We start from the raw sequence: 27,029 nt of genomic DNA, 5'->3' as shown, positions 1-27,029 counted from the left end.
TGGTGACATCGAGACCTCACCAACGTCACAAAGCTTCCAAGTCCTCTGTTCTGTTCTATGTCAATGAGTTACCCTTTGCATCTGCATCTGGGTTTACAGTGATTTCCCTCCTAGGAAAACGCACACATGGGCCAAGGTCAAATTCTAGTCCAGTCATCAAGTATATTTCTCATAATGAGTAAAATCAATTGTTTCTATCTAGAAAGCATGTTTAGTTAGGTTGAATTCAACTTGAAAACAAGTTTAAGGAGGATGAGTTAGTTGGGATGCACTGACTTATCAGACACCAGCCTCTCTCGGGACTGAGACACATGGTTTCTGCAGAAGCAAAGCCAAGGGCAAGACTCTGGTCACTAACACCTATTCCAACTGTAACCATCCTTTGTGTCCTGGCATGAAAGCACTAGCTGAGGTTTCTTGTAATTATTACACTTGCTTCATAAAAGGAGAAAACCCACAGGCTCAAAAAGCAAATGAACTTCTGGAGGAGAAACAGCATCAGAATCTGTGACTTCTGAGTGGCTAAGCCAACACCTGGCAACCAGGAAGGTTTGGGCCATGGTGGACACTGCGTGGAGTCCTGCCCCTGGTTCTACACAAATAGACAGAATTAGAACACCTACGGAGCAGTTCAGAGGACTTAAAGGAGTTTTTTCCTCTCTTGTCCACTTCACTTTGCAAAGTTTCTAGTATCAATGTCACATAGGAAAAAAAAAAAAAAAAAAGCATGATGTCAGCTCAATTATATACTCCTCTAATTAAAAATAGATTTAAAGTCTATAATGAATTTCATACACTTATAATGGTTTCCAATGAGAAAACTGCAATTTAAGCAAAGGTATCAGCATTTCCTAACTACAACTGATTTACAACAGATGGGTAATCTGACCAAAATCTTAAATGCAGACAAAATAATAAATATCTTGAATTTTATTCTGAACATAAGCAGAATAAAATAGATTCTACATATACTCCAAATCCTATAAACCTGACAATTCTTCAGCATTAGTTTGAGAGCACAGTGGGGTGAATGTATCTGAAAGGAGCAATGGACAGAGACAATTAATTGCACCTGGAAAAGACATAAACTCATGGGTAGTCTCATTACGGTTTCTATAGAAGACAAAGTGATTAATCACTTTTATGTTAAAATACATTTTCCAGGAGGCAATAAAGAACAATTTTTTTAAAATAGACTGCCTCAAATGACATGCATCATATTTTAAAAACTCATAATTGTCTAAAATGACAACTTACTAGTAACAGTAAGCCTTTCACATGAAGGTCTTACAACATTTAATCCCAGGTATAACAAAAATCAGTAATAACAATAATAATGATGATAGGAATGGTTTTGTCCTTTTTCTTTGAAGAGGCTTCATTTTGTGATAGAGAATTCAGAAATCTATCTTTCCAATCTATGCTGTGGACCAGGTGTCCCATTTTCTGGATTGAATGGAAGCAAAGAGACGGATGTTGCTTGCCAAGGTTTGGTCAGGGACACAAGCAGGGCCATGGCCACACAAAACATGGCTCTGTTTACAGGCTTTCAGGAGTCCATACGATGTTAGAGCCTTCCCATTCTGCCCAGCTGACATCAATGTCACTAACAACTGAGAAACAGAAGTAGATGATTCTCTTCAAATTTGTGTTTCTGGAAGGACCAGCTGGCAGCTTCGGTCTAAGGGCTGTCCCTGGCAGACAGGAATACCCCATTTAGGGAAATACCTAGCAATACCTTGCCTGTAATGCAGGAGACCTGGGTTCAATCCCTGGGTTGCAAATATCTGGAGGAGAGCATGGCAACCCACTCCAGTATTCCTGCCTGGAGAATTCCATGGACAGAGGAGCCTGGTGGGCTACAGTCCATGGGGTTGCAAAGAGTTGGACACGACTGAGTGACTAAGCACAGCACAGCACTAGGAATACCTCCTGAGCGCTGAGGGCACAGGAGGTGGTGAACATGCAGAGGGCAGGGGAGCATGATGCCAGGATTAAGACCTGTTAGGAAGAACTGGCAGCTAAGACCTGACTGCCTGTCTCTCAGAGGTCAGATAGACACCTGGGACTTTTTCTGAGGCTAGCGAGGGAGCCAGTGGCAATCAGTGTGCAAGGAACAGCATCCTCAGTCATGACACGGGGTAATTCTGATTATAACAGACCACAACAGTGACTTCAGGAACCATTCCTGACTTCTTTATCTGGCTTTAAAAAATGACTGTGGCAGAGACACAGTTCCGAAGGCTCCAGATATTAATTTTAAAATTTGTGTTGGTCATAAAGAAAGATCATTTCTTCTTGGAAAGCTGATTTATACATAACTGTAGATCAATAGTCATGGAAAATGCAACCTCTCATAATGGGAAAGGACGCTCTATTTATGCATGTTGAGAAACTGTAACAAACGCGGGCCGAGTCGATGGAGATGGCATATCTTATCACCACGCCACAGTCTGGCAGCCCAGGTTAAGAGAGTCACATGATGAATCACCTAGTCTAACAACTCAGTCCACAGAGAGAATTATAAATGCATATGTGCCTTCATGCGACATACCACCACTGTGGTTTATGCCAAACAGTATATCAACACACACAGAAGACGGTGAGAAAGAAGTGGCGGGTCCAGCGAAGAGCCTTGCTGCACACAATCACCAAATGGCCAGAGAGACTCCTCTCTAGCCAGCTTCTCCCACCCTTGTAAAGGGCATTTTAAGACTGCCTTTATCTTCACTTTGCATGATAAAAACATGAAAGAGGATTTCCATGCATTGCCCTTCACTGCTGTAAGCTGAAAAGCTACTGACCAGGATGGGCAGGTCCCACATTCTCTGTAGTGTGGAGATCACAGCAAGATTCAGAAGTGGATGTAAACACGTTCCGTTCAGCACTGGTGACCCTCACTCTGCAGTCTGTGGGATGTAGTCCTGTGATCAGCCACATTTTCTTGGGACAAGGTCCTTTTAGAGACCATTACCCGGACGGCTCCTCACGCCCTGATGGGACCCGATACACAATGGATTTATGCCGAATTCCACTCTGAAAACCACGTTATCCTGCCTGTTTATATACTTATACAAAAGAGTCTGCATGACACACAGAAAAGACAGTAGACGCCAGATGTAAGACAACCAGACCTGAAAGCCATCTCACTCTCCCGGCCAGACAAGGCCCTTTCAGGTGGGCTGACCACACCTGAGCAGCCGTTTGTTCTCAGCTGGAAAACGGTGGGGACAGACTTCAGTGAGGGGACTTCACTTCAGTCAGTCCCCCAAATAAAAATCAGGGTAAGGACACTGGTAACATTCATGCACCCATGAATTAGGCACCTACCAGGGGCAGCACTGGAGAAACCACTACACATATTATCTATCTGTAATGCTGGCCCTGACAAGCCACCCAGAGTGCCGAGAAGGTGCATGGATAGATTTCTGACTGATTCAGAAAGAACCATGACTCATGTGTGCCAACCACCCTGCAAACAATTAACCCCGCTTGCTCACGCCCACTTTTGAGCCACTGAAGACACATGGTTGGAGCAGCGCTCTCACACTTGAGGGAGCAGAGGTAAGCATCCGTTCAAGCCCAGATGGCAGGGCCCCACCTCTAGACCCCTGGTTCAGTGGATCTGGGGTGGGACCCAAGAACATGCGTTTCTAACAAGCTTCCAGGATTTGTTGATGCTGTTGGTATAGGAACCATATTCATCAGAGGCCTGCATCACCAGCATGACCTTGGAAACGCAGGGACCCATCTGGGGTTTGGATTTGGCAAGGACACCTGTCCAGCAGGAGGTTCTGCTGGACTACCACCTGGGTGTTCACCAAGTTATGTGAACATGCGAGACTGAGCTTACCCGTGTTCCCTCCCCACTTAAAATGTTGCTATGGGCAGGGGTTCAGCAGATACATGCGCAGGGACTGAGCAAGATATAAGAGCAGGAATTGAGCAGATGTATCCAATTAACAATTAGAAACAAATACATTCACAAAGAAGTAGATGGTGAGGCCACAGTTAAATCGATGCTCCGGGTGCCCAGCACAGAGCTGACTGTGTACAGCAGTGTTTTTCCACCCTTATCTGGGAACGAGAAGGGCCTATCCACCACAGCAGCAACTTGAGGACTGTCATACCTGACTTGCTCTTTGTCACTGCCACCCCTGGGGCAGAGTTGCGAGAGCTGGTGAAGGACAGCGGTTCTGTAGGCATCAGGGCCTTCTCGTAGGATGTCACTGTGGTTACAGAGCCTATAAAATAAAACAGGTGCCGCAGGAGATGTTTATTTGAGCCCAGACGGTCAGCTTCTAGAATCTATGGTGGCTCTTCGTGGTTTATTGAAATATATCTGTAATATAATCTAAACATAAAGATGCAGCAACTACACTGTCTCTTGACAAAGATATAAAATGGGGTGGTTTGAAAAACTTGTCTGTGAGAAGGTGGCTGTTTTAAATCCATCAGAGGAAGTGGCTTTTAACCCTTTGCAGACTTCAGTGAGGTTCACATCCACAGCTGTGCAATCTCACTGCACATCCCACCTCACTGATAAGAATGCCAGATAATCGGAACAGCTGAAAAGACTAATTTCACATTGTCAATCATAACAAAGTTAGATCTCCACTCACATGAAATTTACTTAAATTGTCACTGCTAAGAAATTGAAAACTGCTGGCTGAAGTAGAGGTTATGTCCTCTATTTCTGAATGCAGAAAAAAATGACTATTATTTCTCCATTCAGATCCCACTGCAATGAAATTTTCTTTATTTTTAGAAAGAACAGGAGGGAGTGGAAAGAGGGATTTAGCCCTTGTCATCTATTTGCAGTCCACAGGGACACTGGTGGAGTGTTAATTGTTCTAGGTTAGGTCTGTCAGGGTCACAACAGTCTCCAAAGAGCTTGGTTAGTAAATTCCTTAAAAAAAAAAACAAAAAAAAAAAACACTGCATGACTCTAAAAAGTCATGGGAGAAGATATCAAAGACAAAATACTTCTCCTTTAGAGAAACTGATCATATATGTAGCTGGCAATATACAACACATTCCCCAAGAGGAAAACGAAGCAACTTATAAAGCAATGTTCATAGCAAAGTATTACTAATTTGTAATCAGTCTAAAGGTTGGGAGAGATCTAATGGTTGGGCTAAGTTACTCGATCCATTCGATGGCCATGTGCCTGATGATACAAGGATGAAAAAGACCTGCTCCACCTGTACACTGGAGGCTCCCCCCACCCCCCGCCCCACCCTAAGCAGGCCTTTACCCTGGGCAGGAAATAGAAACAGGTCCCCAGATTCAAGCCTTGTTCTGGACTCTGGGCCCCTCTGCTGGCACCCCCAGCTCCAGGCCAAGTCCCAGCTCTTGTCTAAACCCTGAGCCTGTGGCCCATGTCATGTTGGGTCCCCCCTGCCTGCCCTCGGCTGCCCCAAACCTCCTTGCCCGTGGGATGTGCATGCAGTACCTATGTCTACCAGCTTTTTCGAAGGCAAACTCTGGGTCCCGATTCTCCCTAGAAGGCTGTATCTTGTCATCAACCAATTCACAGAGTGAGACCTGCCCTTAAGAAGATGAAGATAAGCCAATTTCAGAGCAGTAATGATACGTAGAGGGAAGGATGGTCAGGAAGGTGGGGCAGGGCCCTGTGCCAGGCAGGATGCAGACAGAGGGAGACCATAGCTGAAGCCAGGTGGCAGCAAGGCAAAGGCGAGGGAAAGCCAGGCTAAGAGGGGGTGGGACCCAGCAAGGAGATAAGCTGGCTGGGGTGGTGACTGGACAGTAACAGGAAATAAGATTCAATATAAAACTATGGCAAAGAAACAGCGATAAACGTCGTGGGTTTTTGAGTCATGGCTGGTTTCCTGGCAGCTGTAGCTGTGGACGGGGTTGGTGAGGGAGAGACGGGCCAGGGGACCGACCCTCTGCTCTGGGTGGCAGGGACGAGCTCGCAGATATGAGTGTGGTGGTGGGCGGCAGACAGGGAGGACCCACACACCCACCGCTGGTGGGGTGAGGATGCTAAAGGCTGGGCACGTGTCAACCTTAAAGGGCTGGTCACCCCAGGCTCCCATGGCAGAGTGTCTCAGTGAGGCTAGATCTTTCCAGTTTTTAAGAGAAGCTGGAAATTCACCATTGCTAGTTTTATTTTTATAGGACATCTCTCAGATTTTAACATGGTACAACTATTCAGAAGAATGTTAAAAACTGTGCTTGATCCAGCTTAGATGGCCTCTAGACTCACTTTCCGACCAGGGGGACCAGGGCTGAGCCCCGAGCAAGGGATGTGGCTTCTGTATCCTTGCAAACCCAAGTACAGCAGGGGAGCTTGGCAGACGGCTCATGCTGCTGTGCCAAGGTGGAATGTGGCAGTGCCCCCCAGGGACAAGTATCTTACCTCTGCCACTTTTAGGAATGATGAGAAGAGAAAGCCGATCAGTGGGGTCTGGTTACTGTTATAAACTCCTTACGGACAATGCTCCCCGACTCCAGCATCCTCCCCCCATCTCCATCCCAAGTACCACCATGGCAGGGCCAGTGAGCAATCATACGCCAAATGCCTTCCCTCTTTAGCAGTCTGCGGAGTCCAGATGTCAGGCCTGCTCAGACCAACTGCCCCCACACTTGTCTGGCAGTGTCTCCAACTGCCTCCTTCACAGGGATCTTTCTCATCCCTGAGTTCCTCCAGCATGAAGCAGATAGCACCCCACCCTGTGCTGTCCTCCAGCTATGCCCCATCTGACAAGTCTTCCCCACATGACTAAGAGGCCTGTTGAGAACAGCAAGGGTACTTGGGATTTCACAGGATGCTGACGACACTCTTAAGGACACTGTGTGCTGAATGACAGGACAAGATTTAAACCCACATGACATAATTCATGACATGTGTGCTGTTACAGTCTGTTTTTACACGGTGGTGTCACACCGGCCCAGGGCTTCCAGGGCTCAGCAAGGAATGATCTACAAGATGGTCAGTGAGAGCCACCAGCACTGTCCCCACGGAGCCATGGCCCACCCTAGATTAACTCCTAACCTTATGTGCTGAAAGATGAGTGGCTCTGAGTTGAGGATTTCTAATACTTATCTCCCCATGTGACAGACTTTAATTTGCAAAATATCCATCAACACTTGCCTGCAAACAACTTAAATAATTCACACAATGTACAGAGTTAAAAGACGATGTGTGATGAAAATACCATTTTCAAATTCAAGAGCTCAATTTCTTCCCTGTCTTCTATTTGCATTCCTACCAGAACACTTCAGCTAGAAGAGCATTGGCCTGACAGCCCGTCTCTCTCCTGAGGAGAGGGTGTCCGGGCACCAAGGCACTGGGCCCCTACCATCCGTTTGCTTTCTGTGAGGTCCAGCAAGAGGACAAACCTGCTTGAGGACAAGCAACTGCTAGTAACACAAATGGCTGCTTTAACATAATTTTATTTTATCCAGTAATACTTAAGCACGCAATAAATTATGTTTTGGCTAAATTTAAACTAATTACTTTCTGAGAAAGCTTCATTTTCAGTCACACAGAATTCAGGACATTATTTACAAGAAAGCAACTTCATGCCAGGCTAATGTGAGCAGTCAAGGTAGAGTCTTTTTTTAAAAAGAAATAAAGGGAGAAAAGATGCTTTTTCTTTCAGTATCACAAACTGAGAATTACTTCTTGGCAAACAGAAAATAAATTTCTCCTTGACTCCAGCACATGACTTTCCCATCTGCCCTGGTTGTCATCTTCGGGGCACTTGGTGAGCACGCGCTTCAGCTGCAGTGATGGGAGCCTGACTTTGGGGTTTCATTTTCTCCGGGAGACACAGTCTTTGCATAGTGTGGGCCCAGACTCCAGACAGGGACGAGTCTGCTTACACAATTTACACAACACAGTGTTACTTGTTGAAAGTTTTATGGATGATGTTTACTGTCTCTTTAAGGAAATGGAAGAATCAGAAGGCAGTTGGTTCTATCCAGAACGAAGTTTTAGGGAGGAAACTATTTCAGAAAGAGCAACAACACCAAGGCATCACACACAGAGGCGGCGGTGAGACGTGAGTATGTAATGGAGAAATAACCCACACACATGAGGGTGGGAAGAAGGCAACACGGCCTGCTAGTCTCCATCGGATTCCAGAGCTTGTAGAATCCTCGCCTGGAAACTCACAGCTTTGGTAGGTCATACTTTCCTTTTGAAACATAAGGTGACTTTGATCTTTTCACTAAGAACATATGGTCTGGATAGACTAGATTATTTTAAAACCATCATTCCATCAGATCCTAGGTCTGTTTTTCTCCATTTAATGCCCAAGGAAATTTATTGATTACAATGAACAACACTGAAAAATCCTAAGACCCATGAGGTTCCTGAGTTTAAACAGAAGTAACAGAATGCATTCACGCACCTCATGTTCTGAACCCACAACTGACTGAGCGACTGATCTGATCTGATCGGGTTGGCCAAAAAGTTTGGTCGGTTTTGCTGCAATCTGTAAGGAAAAACCAAAATGGACTTTTTGGCCAAACCCAATGTAACTAATGAACCAAAGCCCAATCAAGGTTAGTCAAAACCGAAGTAGCTAATTCAATCTGTGTCGCTTACACATCCTCCTGAAGCAATTTAGCACCTTCGCCAGTAAGAGAAAACCTCCCGTGATGCCCACCCACAGGTGTATACACACACACACACACACACACACACACCCACCCCACTGAGCAGCAGAGAGGCCCGGAGAAGCCCTACCTCCATAAAGATGCAAATTAAGATTTAAACAGGCTAACAATCGGCCGGAGCTAATCCTTTTACAGAGGTGTGAATGGCTATTGAGAACTGAATTCCGGCTGCCAGCTTTTGTTGAGTGGTCCTACAGACACATCTCACGCAGCAGCAGTGCCAAGCCACTGACTCTGAGGATGACTGATAAAACAGTTTCATCAGGCAAGCATCATTTGTTTGCTCTGATACCAATTTCCTGACCATCCATCCAAAGGCGTGCATGTAAGCAGACTGAGGCAGCAGCGCCTTGGGAGCAGGAACGAGGAGCAGCCGGAACAGCTGGGGGTACGGCCCTGGAGGAGTCTGGACGCGAGGGGGCGGTGCGGGGGTGCGGGGGTTTGTTAGCCACACAAAACGGTGGTAGAAAGGACAAACATGTACATAGTTAAACAGTACTTTTCTTTTCACGGCCTGTCTCAAGAAACCTATGTTTCAGGGGCTACTTCAGCCCCCATTGTGCAGCCCCCTGGGTGGTCCCTTCCTGGGGGCCACTTAAAGGCGCACAAAGTCTGGAGGGAGGGAGGAGGAGCCGCAGCACAAAGGCCGGGGCCGGGGTGGGGGGCAGGGGTCTGCGGTGCTGCGGGCCAGGGGTCACGAACAAGGCTCCTCTCTTCACCCGGGAAACAAGGCTCCTTGTCTTCACCTGGAGGCCGGGTGATGGCGCTGACAGCTGGGACCCCGGCACCCGCGCCTGTGAGGCGGCTCTTTCTTTAAAGCAGCAGAGGCCTGACAAGCAAAACCTTTGCCTTTCTCTCTCACTGGCCTCCAAACAGACATTCTTATTTGGCCCCACTTCAGTTTTCAGAACTACTGCCTCTCCAAGACTACCTGTTTTCTTAAGTTCCTTAATGAGATTCTGGAAGGCTTGATTTATAATAGGTGTTCTTTCACCCTTCAACAGAAAGAACCAGTCTGAACCGAGAACCCAGTTCTTAGTAGCCAAGAATTTTTGTGGGTCCCAAATTTCACAGCCAGGTGGATAAAAATCAGCCCTGCCTGATGGGGGTGGGCAGTGAAAGCTGAAAACGTTTGCTCCCAGGGTGTCTGTTACATCCCTGACATGTCACCAGGGGGGTGTCTCCCTTAGGGTGCTGGCTGCGCTCTCCAATCAGAGGTGCATGCAACAGGTCTGCAGAGCCTGGCTTGAAATCCCTGCTGCAAAAATGAACATGCAGCAGCTGCTGCTGCTGCTGCTAAGTCACTTAAGTCATGTCCAACTCCGTGCGACTTCATAGACAGCAGCCCACCAGGCTCTCCTGTCCCTGGGATTCTCCAGGCAAGAGTACTGGAGTGGGTTGCCATTGCCTTCTCCGATGAACATGCAGGGTGAATGACTTATCAGACTACTTGATGCATTTGCAAAACTTAATACCATCAGGCCACATATTTTGGAAAATTTTTAAAAAATATAATACTATGAACACAGTAAAGAATTTTTATTAGACATTATCATTACTGGTTCTATAATTAAACGCTAGAGCCTCTTGATGAAAGTGAAAGAGGCGAGTGAAACAGCTGGCTTAAAACTCAACATTCAGAAAACTAAGATCATGGCATTCGGCCCCATAACTTTGTTAGGTAGTTAGAATAGGGAAAAGGAGTCCAAAATGGCGGTGGCTAAAAGACAAGGAAGGGAAAAGCCCGCAAAAATAGAACAGGACAGTCAAAGGAAGGTCCGAGGACCTGAGTGAGGACTTCAGGTAGAACAGCACTCCTGACTAAGCCCAATTTGCATAGAGCAGGCCCAGGGGGAAGGAAAAAACATAAAAAGAGGAGCCAAAGGGCTCTCGCTCTCTCTCTCCCACGTGCTGGGGTGCTCTCCTCTTCACGTCTTTGGATCGACATGCCCTCACACCTCGAAGATGGATTTTCCTGCTGTCTTCTAACTAAAATAGAGGGGTAACACTGATTTGTCTAAGAGCTATAACACGGTCCATTCGAGACCTGAGAGCTATAACACAGTCTGTCCAAGACCCGAGAGCTGTGACACGCCAAGGGGGCTTTAATGTCCATCACCCCAAATCTTCGTTGTGACAAGACAGAACCAAAGAGCATACACTCGCCTGACAACTTCATGGCAAATAGATGGGGAAACAATGCAAAGAGTGACAGACTTTACTTTGGGGGGCTCCAAAATCACTGCAGATGGTGAATGCAGCCATGAAATTAAAAGACGCTTGCTCCTTGGAAGAAAAGCTATGCCCAACCTAGACAGCATATTAAAAAGCAGAGACATTACTTTGCCAACAAAGGTCCATCTACTCAAAGCTATGGTTTTTCCAGTAGTCATATATATGGATGTGAGAGTTGGACTGTGAAGAAAGCTGAGTGCTGAAGAATTGATGCTTTTGAACTGTGGTGTTAGAGAAGACTCTTGAGAGTCCCTTGGACTGCAAGGAGATTAAACCAGTCAATCCTAAAGGACATCATCCCTGAATATTCATTGGAAGGACTGATGCTGAAGCTTAAACTATAATACTTTGCTTACCTGATGCAAAGAACTGACTCATTTGAAAAGACCCTGATGCTGGGAAAGATTGAAAGTGGGAGGAGAAGGGGACGACAGAGGATGAGATGGTTGGATGGAGTCACCAACGTGATGAACATGAGTTTGAGTAAGCTCTGGGAGTTGGTGATGGACAGGGAAGCCTGGTATGCTGCAGTCCATGGGGTCGCAAAGAGTCGGACACGACTGAACAACTGAACTGAACTGAGTGGGTGCTTTTGGTAAAGGGGCATCTTACTGTCAGGGTAGAACCAACTTTGCTGCAGCATAATGACTGATGGAGGACCCTAAACCAAACATCAGACTTTCGCTGTGCTATTACACATCTGTCTCCATATGTTTGCATGCACTGGGGTGTATGTGTGCATGCATGTGTGTGTGTATCTGCAGAAGAGACTAGGAGGCTCAGGTTGGGCTGGCACAGTTCCAGCACATGAGGAAGACCAGAAGGCATGATGGGTGGTGGACGAGCTCACTGAGGCTCAGGCAGTGGTCAGACCCTGAAATAACTTAGTATATAAGTCACTTCTCCAGGACAGGTGATGTTCTTACGATGCCAATTATGTTTGATGAATGGAAGTCCCATCCAGGGCAGTCAGTGATCCAGGTCCACCTCAGTGATGACACTGAAATGGGAGAAGCAGCACCCAGGGAGGGACCAGCATGAAGGGACTGAACCCTTGGCTGTTGATGCTTGCCCCCTCCTGCAGGAGTCCAGTAAAAATTGAGCAGAGCACCATGGGAAAGACTGTGCCTGCTTGCTACCTGCCCTTGAAATACTGTATTGCAATGAAAAAATCAAATCACTTTACTATTCAAATACTCAATCATCCAAGAAGCTTCTAAAATAATCCCAAAGACAAAAAGAAGAAACAGGAAAGGAGATGATACCAAATTATCATTGTGAATGAACAAATGAATTAACTGTGGAAGAAAGGCCGGCAGGATGTGAGCAAGGAAACAGTCCATGCTAACTGGCCCTCTTGGGTAGATGCTGGGAATTAGGTGAAACAGCATCTCCTGTCAGTGCTGGGCTTCGGAGGATGTCAGACAAGCACATCCCTAATTTGGAGTAACTGCATCTTTCAAAACAGTGGAAACCAATTTCAAGTATGCTCATGACTGTTACTGTTTTAGTCGTATACTGAGTTGTATCCAACTCTTTTGCAACCCCATGGACTGCAGCCCACCAGGCTCCCCTGTCCATGAGATTGTCCAGGCAAGAATACTGGAGTGGGTGCCACTCCCTTCTCTAGGGGATCCTCCCAAACCAGGGATTGAACCCGCGTCTCCTGCACTGCAGGCGGGTTCTTTAATGGTGAGCCACCAGGGAAGCCCGTGCTCATGATGACAGATGTAATTATGCTCCAACAAGCACGGTCAGCACGTGTTCTCATGATCCGTACTTCAGCTGAACAGTAAGGACTGTCAGTGCCATGAGCCAGTACCATAAGAAATTTGTTTAGAGTCTAGAAAGCAGTGTTTTTCACTGTTTGGGGATTCCCTGGTGACTCAGACCGTAAAGCATCTGCCCGCAATGCAGGAGACCTGGGTTCAATCCCTGGGTTGGAAAGATCCCCTGGAGAAGGAAATGGCAGCCCACTCCAGTACTCTTGCCTAGAAAATTCCATGGATGGAGGAGCCTGGTGGGCTACAGTCCATGGGGTCGCAAAGAGTCGGACACGGCTGAGCGACCTCACTTTCCTTTCACTTTCAGTGTTTAAGGTGGCAGGACACCTGGAGTTCTCAGAACTTGGTGCAGAACACCAACGTGCTGATGTACTTCGTTTCATCACACAAATCAGAAAAAGTTTTATGAGTGGACGATGAATATACATGTACAATATAACAATCACACATCCATGATAAAAACCCAACCCATCAAAGCTAACAAGATCAGCGGCTTCCTACAGATTTGTCCTTACTCACTCGATGTTCTCACGCATTTTTTCATGCTCTAGTAGGCAAGCCACAGCAGGGACCGAAGTTTTAGAAAAAAGCAAGTTCTCAAAATCACAAAGATTCATTTTCCTACAGACCTGGAGAAGAGTTGTTTTTTTTTTGTTTTTTTTTTTTACTCACTGCAGGGTAATTCTAGTAGAACACATCTGAGCATCACTGTGATGGAGGAAATGAGTCTAGAATTGCTTGACGGAGCAGATTCAGACACATTCAGTCCATCAAAATGAGAAGCAAATTAAAACAGATTTACATTGATGAGGGAGAGCAGTGAGAAAAAGTGAGAGTCAGTTGGACACCATGGAGGACAGGGTTCAGGACTCCTCCCCACTGGGTTCAGATTCTCCTGGAGGTTAAGTTAACAGAGTGAGTCGCCCAACAAGGACTCAAACGGTGAGATCAAGTGTGAAAGTACAAGAACACATATCTTGGATGTTTTAAAAGCTCACTTCCTGCTTCATTTTGGGTTTTCGGCTGTCTTACATGCATGCACTCCCCATGATGCCCCCCACCCCCCAAGGGAAAGCCTCTCATTCAGGTCCTCAGCTCCAATGTCCCTTCTCTAATCCCACCTTCAAAGTGATTTGTTTTCTTTCAGAAGCCTGTCACTGTGGCTCAAAGACTGTTCTTCAGAGGTGAGAAATATCAGTTAGGGGGACTGTAAAAGGGGAGCCGAGCCGGGAGGAGCTGAAGAGGAGGAAAAAAACAGCGGCAAGATGGAGAGGAGCCAAGTGTTGACGCGTTCCACCCGACGACTGGAGACAGGTCCCAGTTTTGCCCCAAGGACCCTTCCCCACCATCACCCACCCACCTTGAGAGGGGCTCACAGTGAAGCGCAGGGTTTGGTCGGAGCCAGTGGGCATTGCCTTGGCCCAGGGACACTCAGGGTGTGGCTACACAGTGTGGTCAGAGCCAAGGAGGCAGAAGCCCCACTGCTGGGCCCAGGTGTGAGCACCTCCAAGTCACTGGGGGGCACTGCCCGAGCTGGGCAGCCCACCTGAAAGGGGGTTCCTGGTTCACTTCAGGGTGAGGAGAAGGGACTGCAGTGGGTGTGGGGCCATCTGCCCTGAGGACACTCTGGGCGTGAGCTCTGAGTGGAGCTGAACTGAGAGGATCAGGGCAGCAAAAGGGATCTTTCCACTTGGAGTGTGGAGGGGGAAGAAGGAAGTGACCAGAGACAGTAAGAGGCCACCTGTCAAGATGATGGGAGAGCAACAGGAGGGGGAGCTCTGGGGCCACTAAACAAGGCAGGCGCCCCCCGCCCTACTCCAAGAAGACAGAGATGTTCATCACTGTGGTACGTATTAGCATGTCAAGTTTACAGAACAGCCTAAGCTGATCCCTCGGAGAAGGCAATGGCACCCCACTCCAGTACTCTTGCCTGGAAAATCCCATGGATGGAGGAGCATGGTGGGCTGCAGTCCATGGGGTCGCTCAGAGTGGGACACGACTAAGCGACTTCACTTTCACTTTTTACTTTCATGCATTGAAGAGGGAAATGGCAACCCACTCCAGTGTTCTTGCCTGGAGAATCCCAGGGATGGGGGAGCCTAGCGGGCTGCCATCTATGGGGTTGCACAGAGTCGGACACGAGTGAAGCGACTTAGCAGCAGCAGCAAGCTGATCCCTAACGAGACATTAAAGATTCCAGGTAAGCCAAGCTGCAGCGTGAGATGTGAGAGTTGGACTATAAAGGAAGCTGAGCACTGAAGAACTAATGCTTTTGAACTGTGGTGTTGGAGAAGACTCTTGAGAGTCCCTTGGACTGCAGGGAGATCCAATCAGTCCATCCTAAAGGAAATCAGTGCTAATATTCATTGGAAAGACTGATGCTAAAGCTGAAACTATTACTTTGGCCACCTGATACAAAGAGCTGACTCACTGGAAAACACCCTGATGCTGGAAAGATTGAAAGCAGGACGAGAGGATGAGATGGCTGGATGGCATCACCAACTCAATGGACACGAGTCTGAGAAACCTCCAGGAGTTAGTGATGGACAGGGAGGCCTGGCGTGCTGCAGTCCATGGGGTCGCAAAGAGTCGGACACGACTGAGTGACTGAACTGAACTGAAGGTGCAGGGTGGTGAGACACCACTGTCCCACCCTAGACGACACCCTTGGAGCTGCCCAGGCTGGGGCTCAATCCTGTCCCCCCAGAACAGGGCTGAAATGTGACTCCTCAGTTCTCCTCTGCCTTCCCCTGCTGCAGGTGAACCTTGGTCCAGCTGCTCACACACCCTGGCTTCAATGAACCCCACAAGGTTTCAGACGAGGGTTTTCCTTTATGATACATTTTCTACTCTAATTCTCTTGGTTCTGGAAGGGATCCCATTTTTGGGGGAAAACTTATCACATCCATTTGGATGATTATCTTCTGGCTGAACCCTGAGTTCTGGGGGTTCACTGTGATCTTATTTATGTGCTGATGCCAAGCGCAAGCTATGCTTACTCTGCACCATACCCACCACTTCTCAATGAAAAGGACCAGGAAAAATAAAACGCCCATTTTATCAGGATGCGGATTCTTTGATGCTAGAAATTAAATCTAACAAATGGCCAAGAATCAGAAGTGGGAGAGACAGAAGCCAAGTTCATTTCTAACTTAAGAAAAAAAAAAGGCTGGCCCACTGCTGCATGTTATATGAAAGTCTATGTTAAGAGGGTAAATCCGAAGCAGTCTCATTACAAGGAGAATTTTTTTCTATTTCTTAATTCTGATGGATGTTCTTTAAACTTACTGTGGTAATTATTTTGTGATGTGTATAAGTCAAATCACTATGTTGCACACCTTATATTTATACAGTGGTGTATATCAAGTATATTTCAAAAAAGCTGGAAGGAAGAGAAAAAGGCTGGCCATTTCTGTCTCACCTCACGGACGTCCCTGATTCTTGACTTCTGAATCCCTCGTATCAGATTACCACAAGCTAATTAGTTATCAGATGCCAACATATGCCAGCCACTGTGCCAGGTGCTTGTGCCAAAATGTGAATCTGATGAGGGTGATAAATGAGAACTGAGAAGTCAAGCTCGGTAAGTCAATAGTCATACCTGCCAGATGACAGCTGCAAAATGTCACTGCTCTGCAATTCTTCCTGCAATTTCACAGCACATTTTGAGCAAGGTGAGATCAAGAGAACATTTCAAACCAAACAATTCCTGATTTGTTTCCTGTGACGGGCAGGGCTAGCCCGAGAAATAAGGCAACAGGTTTGTATTCTGGGTAACTGTCCAGCCTGAAATGTTTACAAAACACAATCACAGCCTGAAATCACATATTCTACGTGTCAGCAGACAATCATGAGCTTGGAAGGCTTTCTAGAAATCACACTCAGGAAAACAGCAAAGTATTGTGTACAATCTAAAGGGACGAATTGTTAACAGGCTTGAGCAGGCTTGTCACAAGGGGAGAAACATGATATACAAGGGAGAAAGCCGTCCCAGGAATAGATTGAAAAGGTAAAGAGCAAACCAAATGAGAAAGGACTGGGACAAAACTATGCACTTCATCATGACAAAGGAAAGGGACCAAACGAGATCCGGTTTCTTAGGTTTTCAGGAAGGAAGAAGCGGCCAAGCAGAAGTGATTATGAGGGAGACGGGAGCAGGGGACACAGTGAAGAAGGGAGGGGCAGGCTTGGGTGCTGACATTGTTTATTGACTGGGTGGGGGACCAGGTAGTCACCTGTGATAATTAACTGAGCAGTATGCTCAAGATTCGGAGAAGGCAATGGCACCCCACTCCAGTACTCTTGCCTGGAAAATCCCATGGGCAGAGGAGCCTGGTAGGCTGCAGTCCATGGGGTTGCTCAGAGTGGGACACAACTGAGTGACTTCACTTTCACTTTTCACTTTCATGCACTGGAGAAGGAAATGGCAACCCACTCCAGTGTTCTTGCCTGGAGAATCCCAGGGATGGGGGAGCCTAGAGGGCTGCCATCTATGGGGTCGCACAGAGTTGGACACGACTGAAGCAACTTAGCAGCAGCAGCGGCAGCATGCTCAAGATTTGTTTGCTTTTCTGCATGCATGCTATACTTCAAGAATAACACTTATCTTTAAAAAGTATATACAAGAAGGACTTCAGCCTCATTTAGTGCCATCAAGTTAATGCAGGCTAATCCTTGCATTAAGAAAAATACATATATATATGTGTGTGTGTGTGTGTGTGTGTGTATAAAGTATGTCTTTGATAGCATTAGAGAGACAAAGTAGGAAGGAACTACAGGATCAAACTTTAGAGAAAAAGGAAATTCTAGGAAAGAACTACAGGATCAAAAATTGGAGAAAAAGGAAATTCAGAGAGATGACCCTAATGTTTGGAGCACCTTTTCTTTGAAGGGCATGTGCCAATGTCTGAAAAGGTAGCTGATGTAGTGGGGTCATCTTTGGATAACCCTAGAGAGCAAGAGAATAAAAACAGAAGTCCAGGTCCACCAAGGAAGGGGAACCCTAATAAATGATTCATACTTGGAACTGGACACTCGGGGCTACTTCCTACAGATAAGGGTGAAACAGACATAGTCTGGCCCTCAGAGGGACCAAAGCCTGGCTTCAACCCATCTCACTCCTCACACCTGGGTGAATGTGACCCAGGACTGCTTCTGCCCGAGGTGCTGCCAGGAGCAAATGTAAATCCTCTTTAGGTTTCTTCCTGAAACTCATGTATTTTATATATATAAAAGTCATTCCAAAAAAGAGCAGAGAAAAAAGGGGACATAATTATTGACATAAGCAGGATTTCTAAAATACAAATTTATGCCCACAAATTTGAAAACTTAGAAAAATGGATCTCTTTCTAGTATACTACATATTTTCAAAATTGACTCAAAAATATATGAAAACCTGAACATACAGATGAGCATTTAAGAATCAGAATAAATAATCAAACAAAAATGGAGAGAACTTTCATCAGCAGACCTGTTCTGCTGGTGAAAGCAGCTCTCCCGCTGTAGCCTTTCAAGTGCCCCTCTGTCTCCCCTACCCTGGCTCCACTCCAGGTCCCCACCTCTTCTGACTGAGGCCAGCAGCCTATGATGAGACGGCTGGCAGAGGTGGGACACTGGGTTGAGGCTGGCCAATGGGCAGTTTTTTCAACGTCTGTTCACACGCCAGGTGACAGTGGCTGTAATTACTGCCTACTTTGCTGACAATCGGGTCTCAGGATTCCTGTCCTCTTGAAAACCTGGTTATGAACTTTTAAAAATTTAAACCAAAATAAAGATAAGAAAAGCCTCAGCTATGTCAGATCAAAACAGGTGAGCTAACAGGAGAGGCACAGGCAAGACTGGAGAATGAAATGCCAGGTAGAACTTGAAGGGGACGCACTGCCCACCCCACCCCACCCTGGCACTGGGCTATTTTTTCCATAAGTGTAACGCAGGACCTTTCTTTGAGGAAAAATGCCAGAATACGTGGAGTGGCGAGAAAAAAGCTCAGGGGAGCACCTGAATTGAGGGGCAGAGGTCATGTCCAGGAAAAACAAGGCATAATGAAGACAAACGAGCAACAGAGAGCAGACATCTGAAGGTCTTATCATGCTGGAAGGAACAACATGCTTCCAGTGCCTCTTAAGTAAACTCGGGGCCAATGTGAAAGTTGTAACAGTTGTAAACCATTACTCCAGGCAACATGACTCCAGCAGCAAGTCTTTTCTCAGATGTAAGAACTTCCTTCTTACACTTAACTTTTGAGAGGGGCAAAATTAAAATCATTGGATGAGACTCCACCTATATGACTGCATTTTTCTGACCCTGAGAAACCGAGGCTTTCATTTGACTTAGTGTATAAGGCAGCATTACATTTTGCTTTCAGGCATGCTCCATGGGGAGAAAGAACAAAGCAACTTTACAAGTACTTCGTTCAAGCTGGAAGAAAGGCATATAGCACTGCTCCAGCTTATACGAGGCTGGGAAGCACCAAAATCAATATGGACAGAGCCAAAGGTCAAAACGCTGATGCTTGGTTTTCTTTCTCTAATTAAAGAATCTATTTGCTTCTTGAGCGTCCTCATTCAACCTGAAGAAATATTATGCCTGATGACACTCCAGTTATGCAGGCAGTGGAGAGAGTTATCAGCAGACAGTTATGAGTGCAGACTCTGGACCCAGACAGCTGAGTTCAAAGCACGCTGACCCTGAACATAACCTCACTGTGTCTCCGTTTCCACCTCTGTAAGATGGTGATGACAACAGGAATAAATATACTGTTATAAATAAAGCTCTCACAACAGTGCCTGGCACAGAGTTGATGCTACTAAAGGGAACATCATCATACTGGTTGTGGTTTATATGTTCGAGCACAGAAACTGGGAGCATGAGTCTGGCATCTGCTAGTCAGTCCGGACGTAAGCTGCACCTCCAGCCAGCTGTGTGACCTGGGAAGGTTGTTAATCTCTCTAAACCCTACGTGAAACACTCTATTTGGCATCTGCAGCACAAGCTTGGCCCTCAGTTCTCCACACTCTTCACTGCAGACTCTCCCCAGACACCTTTTCTGGTTCCTTCTGAGCTTCCTGACACTGAATGTGGAGCTAGTCCTTGAGCTGCTTTCCTATGCATGTTTATTTCCTAATGTTCCTCTTGGGGCCCATGGGGCTTTAAAATGCATTTACACTATGATGCTTTAGTAGAGTTGCAGGATATAAAGTCTACAGGCAAAAATTAGTTGCATTTCTATATAATGAACAATCTAAAAGGGAAATTAAGAAAATAATCCCATTTACAATAGCATCAAAAAGGACAAAACACTTACAAATAAACTTAACCAACGAAGCTAAAGACTTGTACATTGAAAACTATAAAACACTATTGAAAGAAATTAAACACCAATAAATGGAAAGACAACTCATGTTCACGGATTAGAAGACTAATATTGTTATAATGTATATGCTACCCCGTATGATTGACAGATCCAATGTAATTCCTCAACCTCCCAGCATCATTTTTTTTTTTTTTAACAAAAAAAGCAAACAATCCTAAAATTCATATGGACCCACAAAGGACTCTGAGTAACCAAAATAACATTGAGAAAAAAGAACAAAGCAGGAGAACACATGTTCTCATTTTAAAACATACTATAAAGCTACAGAAATCAAAACAGCATGGTACTGGCATAAATACAGACATATAGACAAATGGAACAGAATAAATCAATGCATATATAGCCACTCTTATCTGGACAAAAGTGTCAAGATAGGGAAAATACACAATGGGGAAAAGTCAATCTCTTCTTCAAGTGGTGCTGGAAAACTGGATAGCTATAGACAAAAAAAAAAAAAAAACCTGGATCCTTATATTATACCAAATATGAACTCAAAATGGATTAGAGACTTAAATGTAAGACCTGAAACTACAGAACTCCTAGAAGAAAACACAGGGGGAAAGCAGCTTGACACTGGTCTTAGCGAAGATTTCTTGGTTATGACACCAAAACCACAGGCAATGAAAACAAAACCAGACAAGCAGGACTATTTCAAACTGAAAATATTCTATACAGCAAAGGAAACCAGCAACAAAATAAAAAGGCAACCTAGTGAATGGGAGAAAATAATTGCAAATCATATGGCTGACTGGGGTCAATATCCAAAACATATAAAGAACCCATACAACTTAATAGCAAAAAATCCAAGCTTCTGATTAAAAAAATGGGTGGAAGATCTGAATAGGCATCCTTCCAAAGAAAATAAGTACAGCCAACAAGTACGTGAAAAGGTGCTCAACATCACTGATCATTAGGGAAATGCAAATCAAAACCACAATCAGGTATCTTCTTACACCTGTAAGAACTGCTATCATTAAAAAGACAAGAAATAATAAGTGCCAGCAAGGATATAAAGGAAAGGGAATCCTCTGTGCACTGTTGGTTTGAATACAAACTGGTGCAGCTGCTATGGAAAACAGTATGGGAGTTCCTCAAAAAATTAAAAATAGAACTACCATATGACCCAGGAATTTCAATTCTGAGTATTTATCTGAAGGAAATGAAAACACTAACTTAAAAAGATATATACACCCCCATGTACACTGAAGCATTATTTACAACAGCCAAAATACAGAAGAAACTTAAGTGTCCACTGATGAATGAATGGATAAAGAAATTGTGGTATATATTTACAATGGAATATTATTCAACAACAAAAAGGAAATCCTGCAATTTGTGACAACATGGATGAACTTTGAGGGCATTATGCTAAATAAAATAAGTCAGTCAGGGAAAGACAAATGTTGTATGATCTTACTTACATATAGAATCTAAAAAAAAAAACCCTGAATTTTATAGATACAGAGAACAGACTGGGAGTCTAGTGGTTGCCAGAGGCGGGCAAAGGGTGGGAGGAGGCCAAATGGATGGAGGCAGTAAAATGCACAAACTTCTAGTTACAAAACAAGTTCTGGGGGTGTAATGTAGAGCATGATGACAACAGTTAGGAATACTGTATATATGAAAGTTGCTGAGAGAGTAAATCCTTACAATTCTCACAATAAGAAGAAAATTTTAACTATGTGTGGTGATGGATCTTACTAGCCTTACTGCGATGATCATTTCCAATGCATAGAAATGTCAAATCACTACTCTGTACACCTGAAACTAATGGAAGGCTATGTGTCAATTGTATCTCAATTAAAAAACATAGAAATATCTTCAAATGAAGGAAAATGAGCCTCCCAAAAGTTAACTTTTCATCAATATGCTGGAACAAGTGGATATCCAGTGCAAAAAAAGAAAAAATAACTTAAACACAGACATTATACCCTTCATAAAAATTTACTCAAAATGGTTCATAGTTCTAAATGTAAAACACCAAACTATAAAACTCCTAAGAGATAATATAAGAGAAAACCTAGATGACCTTGGGTATGGAAAGGCCTTTTCCATACCCAAAGATATGGATCCATGAAAGAAGTAATTGACAAGCTGGACTTTATTAAAATGAAAAATTTATATTCTGCAAACGATAATGTCAAGAGAATGAGAAGACAACTTATACACCAAGAAAAAATATTTGCAGGAAAAGAAATATTTGATAAAGGACTGTTATCCAAAATATACAGAGAACTCTCAAAATTCAACAGTAAGAAAATACAGCAACTCAATTAAAAGTGAGCCAAAGACTTTAAGAGAGATCTCACCAAAGATGATGTACGTACAGCAAATAAGCATATGGAAAGATGTCCCACATCATATGTCACCAGGGAAATGCAAATTAAGACAATAATGATGGGGATTCCCTGACGATCCAGTGGTTACGCCTCTGAGCTTCCATCGCAGGAGGCACTGATACCATTCCTAGTCCAGGAACTAAGATCCCACACGATGCGTAGCATGGCCAATAAACAAACAATAAACAAAAGTGACACAACAATAAGACGCCACTGCACACCTATGAGAATGCCCCAGATTCAGAACACTGATGACACCAAATGCTAGTGACGACGGGCAGTGGCAGGAACTGCCACTCAATGCAAAATGCTACAGCCATTCTGGTAGACAGTTTGGAAGTCTCTTAAAAAAACTTACAAAAGTAATGGGAATACTAGAAGAAACAGAGAACGGAGCAGAAGAAATATCTGAAGAAATAACGGCTGAGAATTTTCCAAATAAACCAAACCACAGATCCTGGAAGCTCAGAGAACACCAAGCAGGACAAACACCCAAAACAGCACACCAAGGAACATCATAAAAATCCTTAATGTGTATGCGTGCAACAACAGAGCATCAAAATACATAAGCAGAAACTGGTAGAACTGCAAGGAAGAATAGATAAGCCCACTATTACAGTTATGTATTTTAACACACCTCCATCAGTAACTGATACATCCAGCAGGTAAAGAGTCAGCAAGGATATAGCTGAAGTGGAGAGCACCATTAATTAACCTGATCTAACTTACATGTACAGGATACTTCATCCAGTAACAGTAAGATACACATTCTTCTCAAGCTCGCATGGAACATTTGCCAAGACAAACCACATTGTGGGTCATAAAACATACCTCAACAAAGTTTAAAGAACAAAAATCATAAAAAGTATGCTCTCAGATCAAAAGAAAATAACAAAGATTATAGGAAATCTAAAAGTGGAGATTAAATAGCACATTTCTAGATAACAAATGAATCAAAGAAGTCTTAAAAGAAATTTTAAAATATCTTGAATGAAAATACAACTTACCAAAATTTATGAGATGGAGTGAAATCAGTGCCTATGGAGAAATTTATAACACTGAATAGATGTTTTAGAAAAGAGGGAAGATCTAAAATAAATAAGCTAAGCTTCCACCCTAGGGAACGAGAAAAAAAGAACAAATTAAATCCAAAGCAAGCAGGAGAAATCACAAAATTTAGAGGAGAAATCAATGAAATTGAAAACAAGAAAGAAAATCAACAAAACAAAAAGCTGGTCCTTAAAAAAATTGGATACACCTCTAGCTACTTTATCTGCAAGACTCTTCCTCTCCATCGTATGCCAGCCTGATCACAGGAGGGCGCTCCACCACCCTCACTGTCCTGTCCACACTGCAGGTATGGGGATCACACAGAGGCACACCAGTGGGCAGGAATATCAGGGGCCATCTCAGAATTCTGGCTAGCTCGTGGGTAAGTCATCCTGAAGACACTGTTTCTCCTAAATCAAGTGATTTACCATATTACCCTTCTCTCAAAATAGCCTTCAACTGCTCTGCAGAACATAGAGATGAACTATATGTACATTAACTGCGCACTGAAGGCCTTTCTCAACCATGGTGACATTCCAAACCTTCACTCTGACAGCTGCTCCCAGACAAGCCTTCAGCCAGGCCCTCTGCCTGCCCCCCAGCCCCACCCCTTGTGTTCTCTGTACCTGCACTCTTTCTTCAGACCCATTCCACCCCTTACCCTCCTCCTCTGTACTCAAAGCCTGGACATCCTTCAAGATGCTGTATCAACACCTGTATAAAACCTGTCCCGACCCTTTGGACTCACACCGAGCTTATCTCTATTTGAATTTGTCTTAAAGTACTGTGGTGGGTTACAAAAATTGACCATAAACTTCTCATTGCAGGGTACACACCCTTTGCAATGCAACTCTGCCACTCATCTCAACAAGAGATGGGCTGTCTTTATCTACCTCTTGACTCTGCGCTGGACCCTGTGGGTGTCTTTAGACAATGGGACGTTAGCAAACAGGATGCAAGCAGATACTTAAAGAGCATCTGTGCACTGGACTTCTCTCCTGCTGTCTTGAGAACCCCACTACCTCTCCCAGGGTGACTGAGGCTGAACTAATCCCCCAAAATGAGGGACAAGTGGCCAAGTTATCCCTGTAGCCCCAAATGACACAGGGTCAACCACCTGTCACATGACAAATAACGAATATCTAGTGTTCAAAGTCCTAGAGCTTTGGGCCAAACTTTGTAGCGAACTGCTCACTCCTTAAGAAAATACAAGATTCAAGGTCCTCCTTTTTAACATTTCTTTTACCCAGCTTCATTCTAGTAAGTGCGCTTGTGAGAAAGGTTAATTACAGCTTGTAATTACAGCTCAGGTGCAGGAATCACAGCATGGGGCTCTACGTCTGGGTCTGGAGGTGTCCGTAAGAGAAGGCAGAGAAGCTCCTAAAGGTGGAAGCAAACCCAGGGTCCATCAACAGGTGAGTAGATAAACAGAATGTGGTTTATCCATACACTGGAATACAATTCAGCCATAAGAATAAAAGAAAGTTCTGAGACATGCTGCAGCGTGGACCCACGGGGAAACCAAAAAACTTGTGTGACTTGCTTTCTTGCGAGACTCATTTCATTGTGTCTCTACAGTATCTCCGAGACATGCCTGAAGTCATCATCATCAATCTCAGCAAATGGGAGGGTCCAGTTTCCTGTTCAATTCTTGCTGTCTTCCTTTGTCCCACCTCTTCACCTTTGTTAACTAAAATTCATTCTAGTAACTTTTCTCAGGCCCCCAAAAGATACTAAAGTAAACTGAGAAGCTCTGGCATTAGGGCGGTATTCTGTAAATATGAAGCCACAGGCTCAGATTAATAAATAACCCTCTGAGCAAAGGAGAAGAGCAAAGGCTGGAGAGAAAGGAAGAGAATGCAGGGTCTCGAGAGATGTGGGAAGTCTGCGAGTTAACAAGAACTACTTAAAACCACTGTAAGGAAAAAAGTAAAACCACTGTCAATCTATGCTTGGGGAGGACTTTCACCACAGATCAACAGACTCAGATTTAGTAACATGGACACAGAAAACCAGCATCACCAACTGATCTTTCATTCTGGGGGCATTCTATTAAGATAAACCTTCAAAAATTCCTCAAATGCTTGCTGCTGCTGCTGCTATGTCGCTTCAGTTGTGTCTGACTCTGCGCGACCCCACAGACGGCAGCCCACCAGGCTCCCCCATCCCTGGGATTCTCCAGGCAAGAACACTAGAGTGGGTTGCCATTTCCTTCTCCAATGCATGAAAATGAAAAGGGAAGTTGCTCATTCGTGTCCGACTCTTAGCGACCCCATGGACTGCAGCCTACCAGGCTCCTCTGTCCATGGGATTTTCCAGGCAAGAGTACTGGAGTGGGTTGCCATTGCCTTCTCCAACTCAAATGCTTAGTTTCCAACAATTTTTGGTAAAATATACTCCAAAATTTCAAGAAGATGGTTTTAGGGTCACAAGAAACAGTCATTCATATAGAATAGGAGATAGAACATCCTTAATTCTACAGTCATACTCAACCTATTCATTTCAAAAAAGGACTGAGTCCTGAGTAAGTCCACTACTCCTCCTACCAAAATACCAACTTGTGCAAGAACTGCTATAAAAAGAAGGCAAATACCACCTGAAATAGAAACATTCTCTTCTTAGTAATAAAGTTTCTAATGATGTAGTACATAATAACCCATACCTCCTCAATGAGAGGCAAGTACCATTACTAGAAAAACCCCATTGGGCTTGCCTCTGCTATAAAGCAAATCTCCCAAGGATGGGCACCACAATGGTTCTTCCATCTACAGCACAAGTACTTTATACTTAAGTGCTCTTAATAAATATTTCTTAAACATCAGTTTGAAGTCCATTAGACTATAAACTTTTCATTCTAAATTGGTAATGAGTGGTAAGAGGCAGTATATTAAAAGCTACACTGGTAGTTTAAAGAAAACATAACACCCTCATGTGCAAGAAATCCACTTGGCTTTTCACTGTTGCTGGGAATGCTGGAGAGCGAGTGATGGCATCACAGTGTCACATGTTCCAAGGTGGGATGGGGGCAGGGAGGCTGTATGGAGGGTTGGCCCCCCGCCTAGGTGTCAATCTTACACCCCTGGCCTTGGTGTCCTCATTTTATTTTTTAGGCCGCTCTGTGTGGCATGGGGATCTTGGTTCCCTGACCAGCAACTGAGCTCAAGCCCTGGGAACTCAAGCCCCCTGCCTTGGGAGCATGGAGTCTTAGCCACTGCACTGTCAGGGAAGCCCTAGTGTCCCATCTTAGATGGTGAGCTCTACTCTGCGTTGTTTACTGAGGTTCCTTGTACCCCTAAGATATTTGATGCTATTAGTGCTACCCTTATTGCAGAACTGATTCTCAACATGTTGTTTCTATGTTTCCTACAACTCCACTACCTCCAATCAACAGCAAACCTGGGTTTCTTGCATTGCAGGTGGATTTCTTTACCGTCTGAGCCACCAGGGGAGCTCGTGGAAAAAAAAAATGAATTTTTTTGACTTGAACTTTTATGACTTGGATTTTATAAGTGCTCAAAATATATAACATTGACACTCCTCTTGAACCTTAAAGTCTCCAATGTCCTCACATTTACACTGAGAAAAGGAAAGCTGCCT

General features: G+C 44.6%; 1 protein-coding gene across 2 annotated transcripts in view; it reads right to left on the bottom strand.

The window, feature by feature from the left end:
- KIZ (kizuna centrosomal protein) overlaps positions 1-27,029 on the bottom strand; it is a 93,447-nt gene that overhangs the window by 41,224 nt on the left and 25,194 nt on the right. Inside the window, exon 7 of one of the 2 annotated variants that reach the window (XM_019973257.2) lies at positions 4,131-4,244. The exons of the other annotated variant lie outside the window; for it this stretch is intronic. Coding sequence (XP_019828816.2) covers positions 4,131-4,244 — 114 coding nt within the window. The remainder of the gene's footprint in view (positions 1-4,130; positions 4,245-27,029) is intronic. 2 annotated transcript variants of the gene reach the window in all.

Source organism: Bos indicus, chromosome 13 (genome assembly GCF_029378745.1).
Source record: "Bos indicus isolate NIAB-ARS_2022 breed Sahiwal x Tharparkar chromosome 13, NIAB-ARS_B.indTharparkar_mat_pri_1.0, whole genome shotgun sequence".
Taxonomy (NCBI): domain Eukaryota; kingdom Metazoa; phylum Chordata; class Mammalia; order Artiodactyla; family Bovidae; genus Bos; species Bos indicus.
The sequence above is the reverse complement of the archived record's forward strand: the minus strand, read 5'-3'. Positions and strand labels throughout refer to the sequence as shown.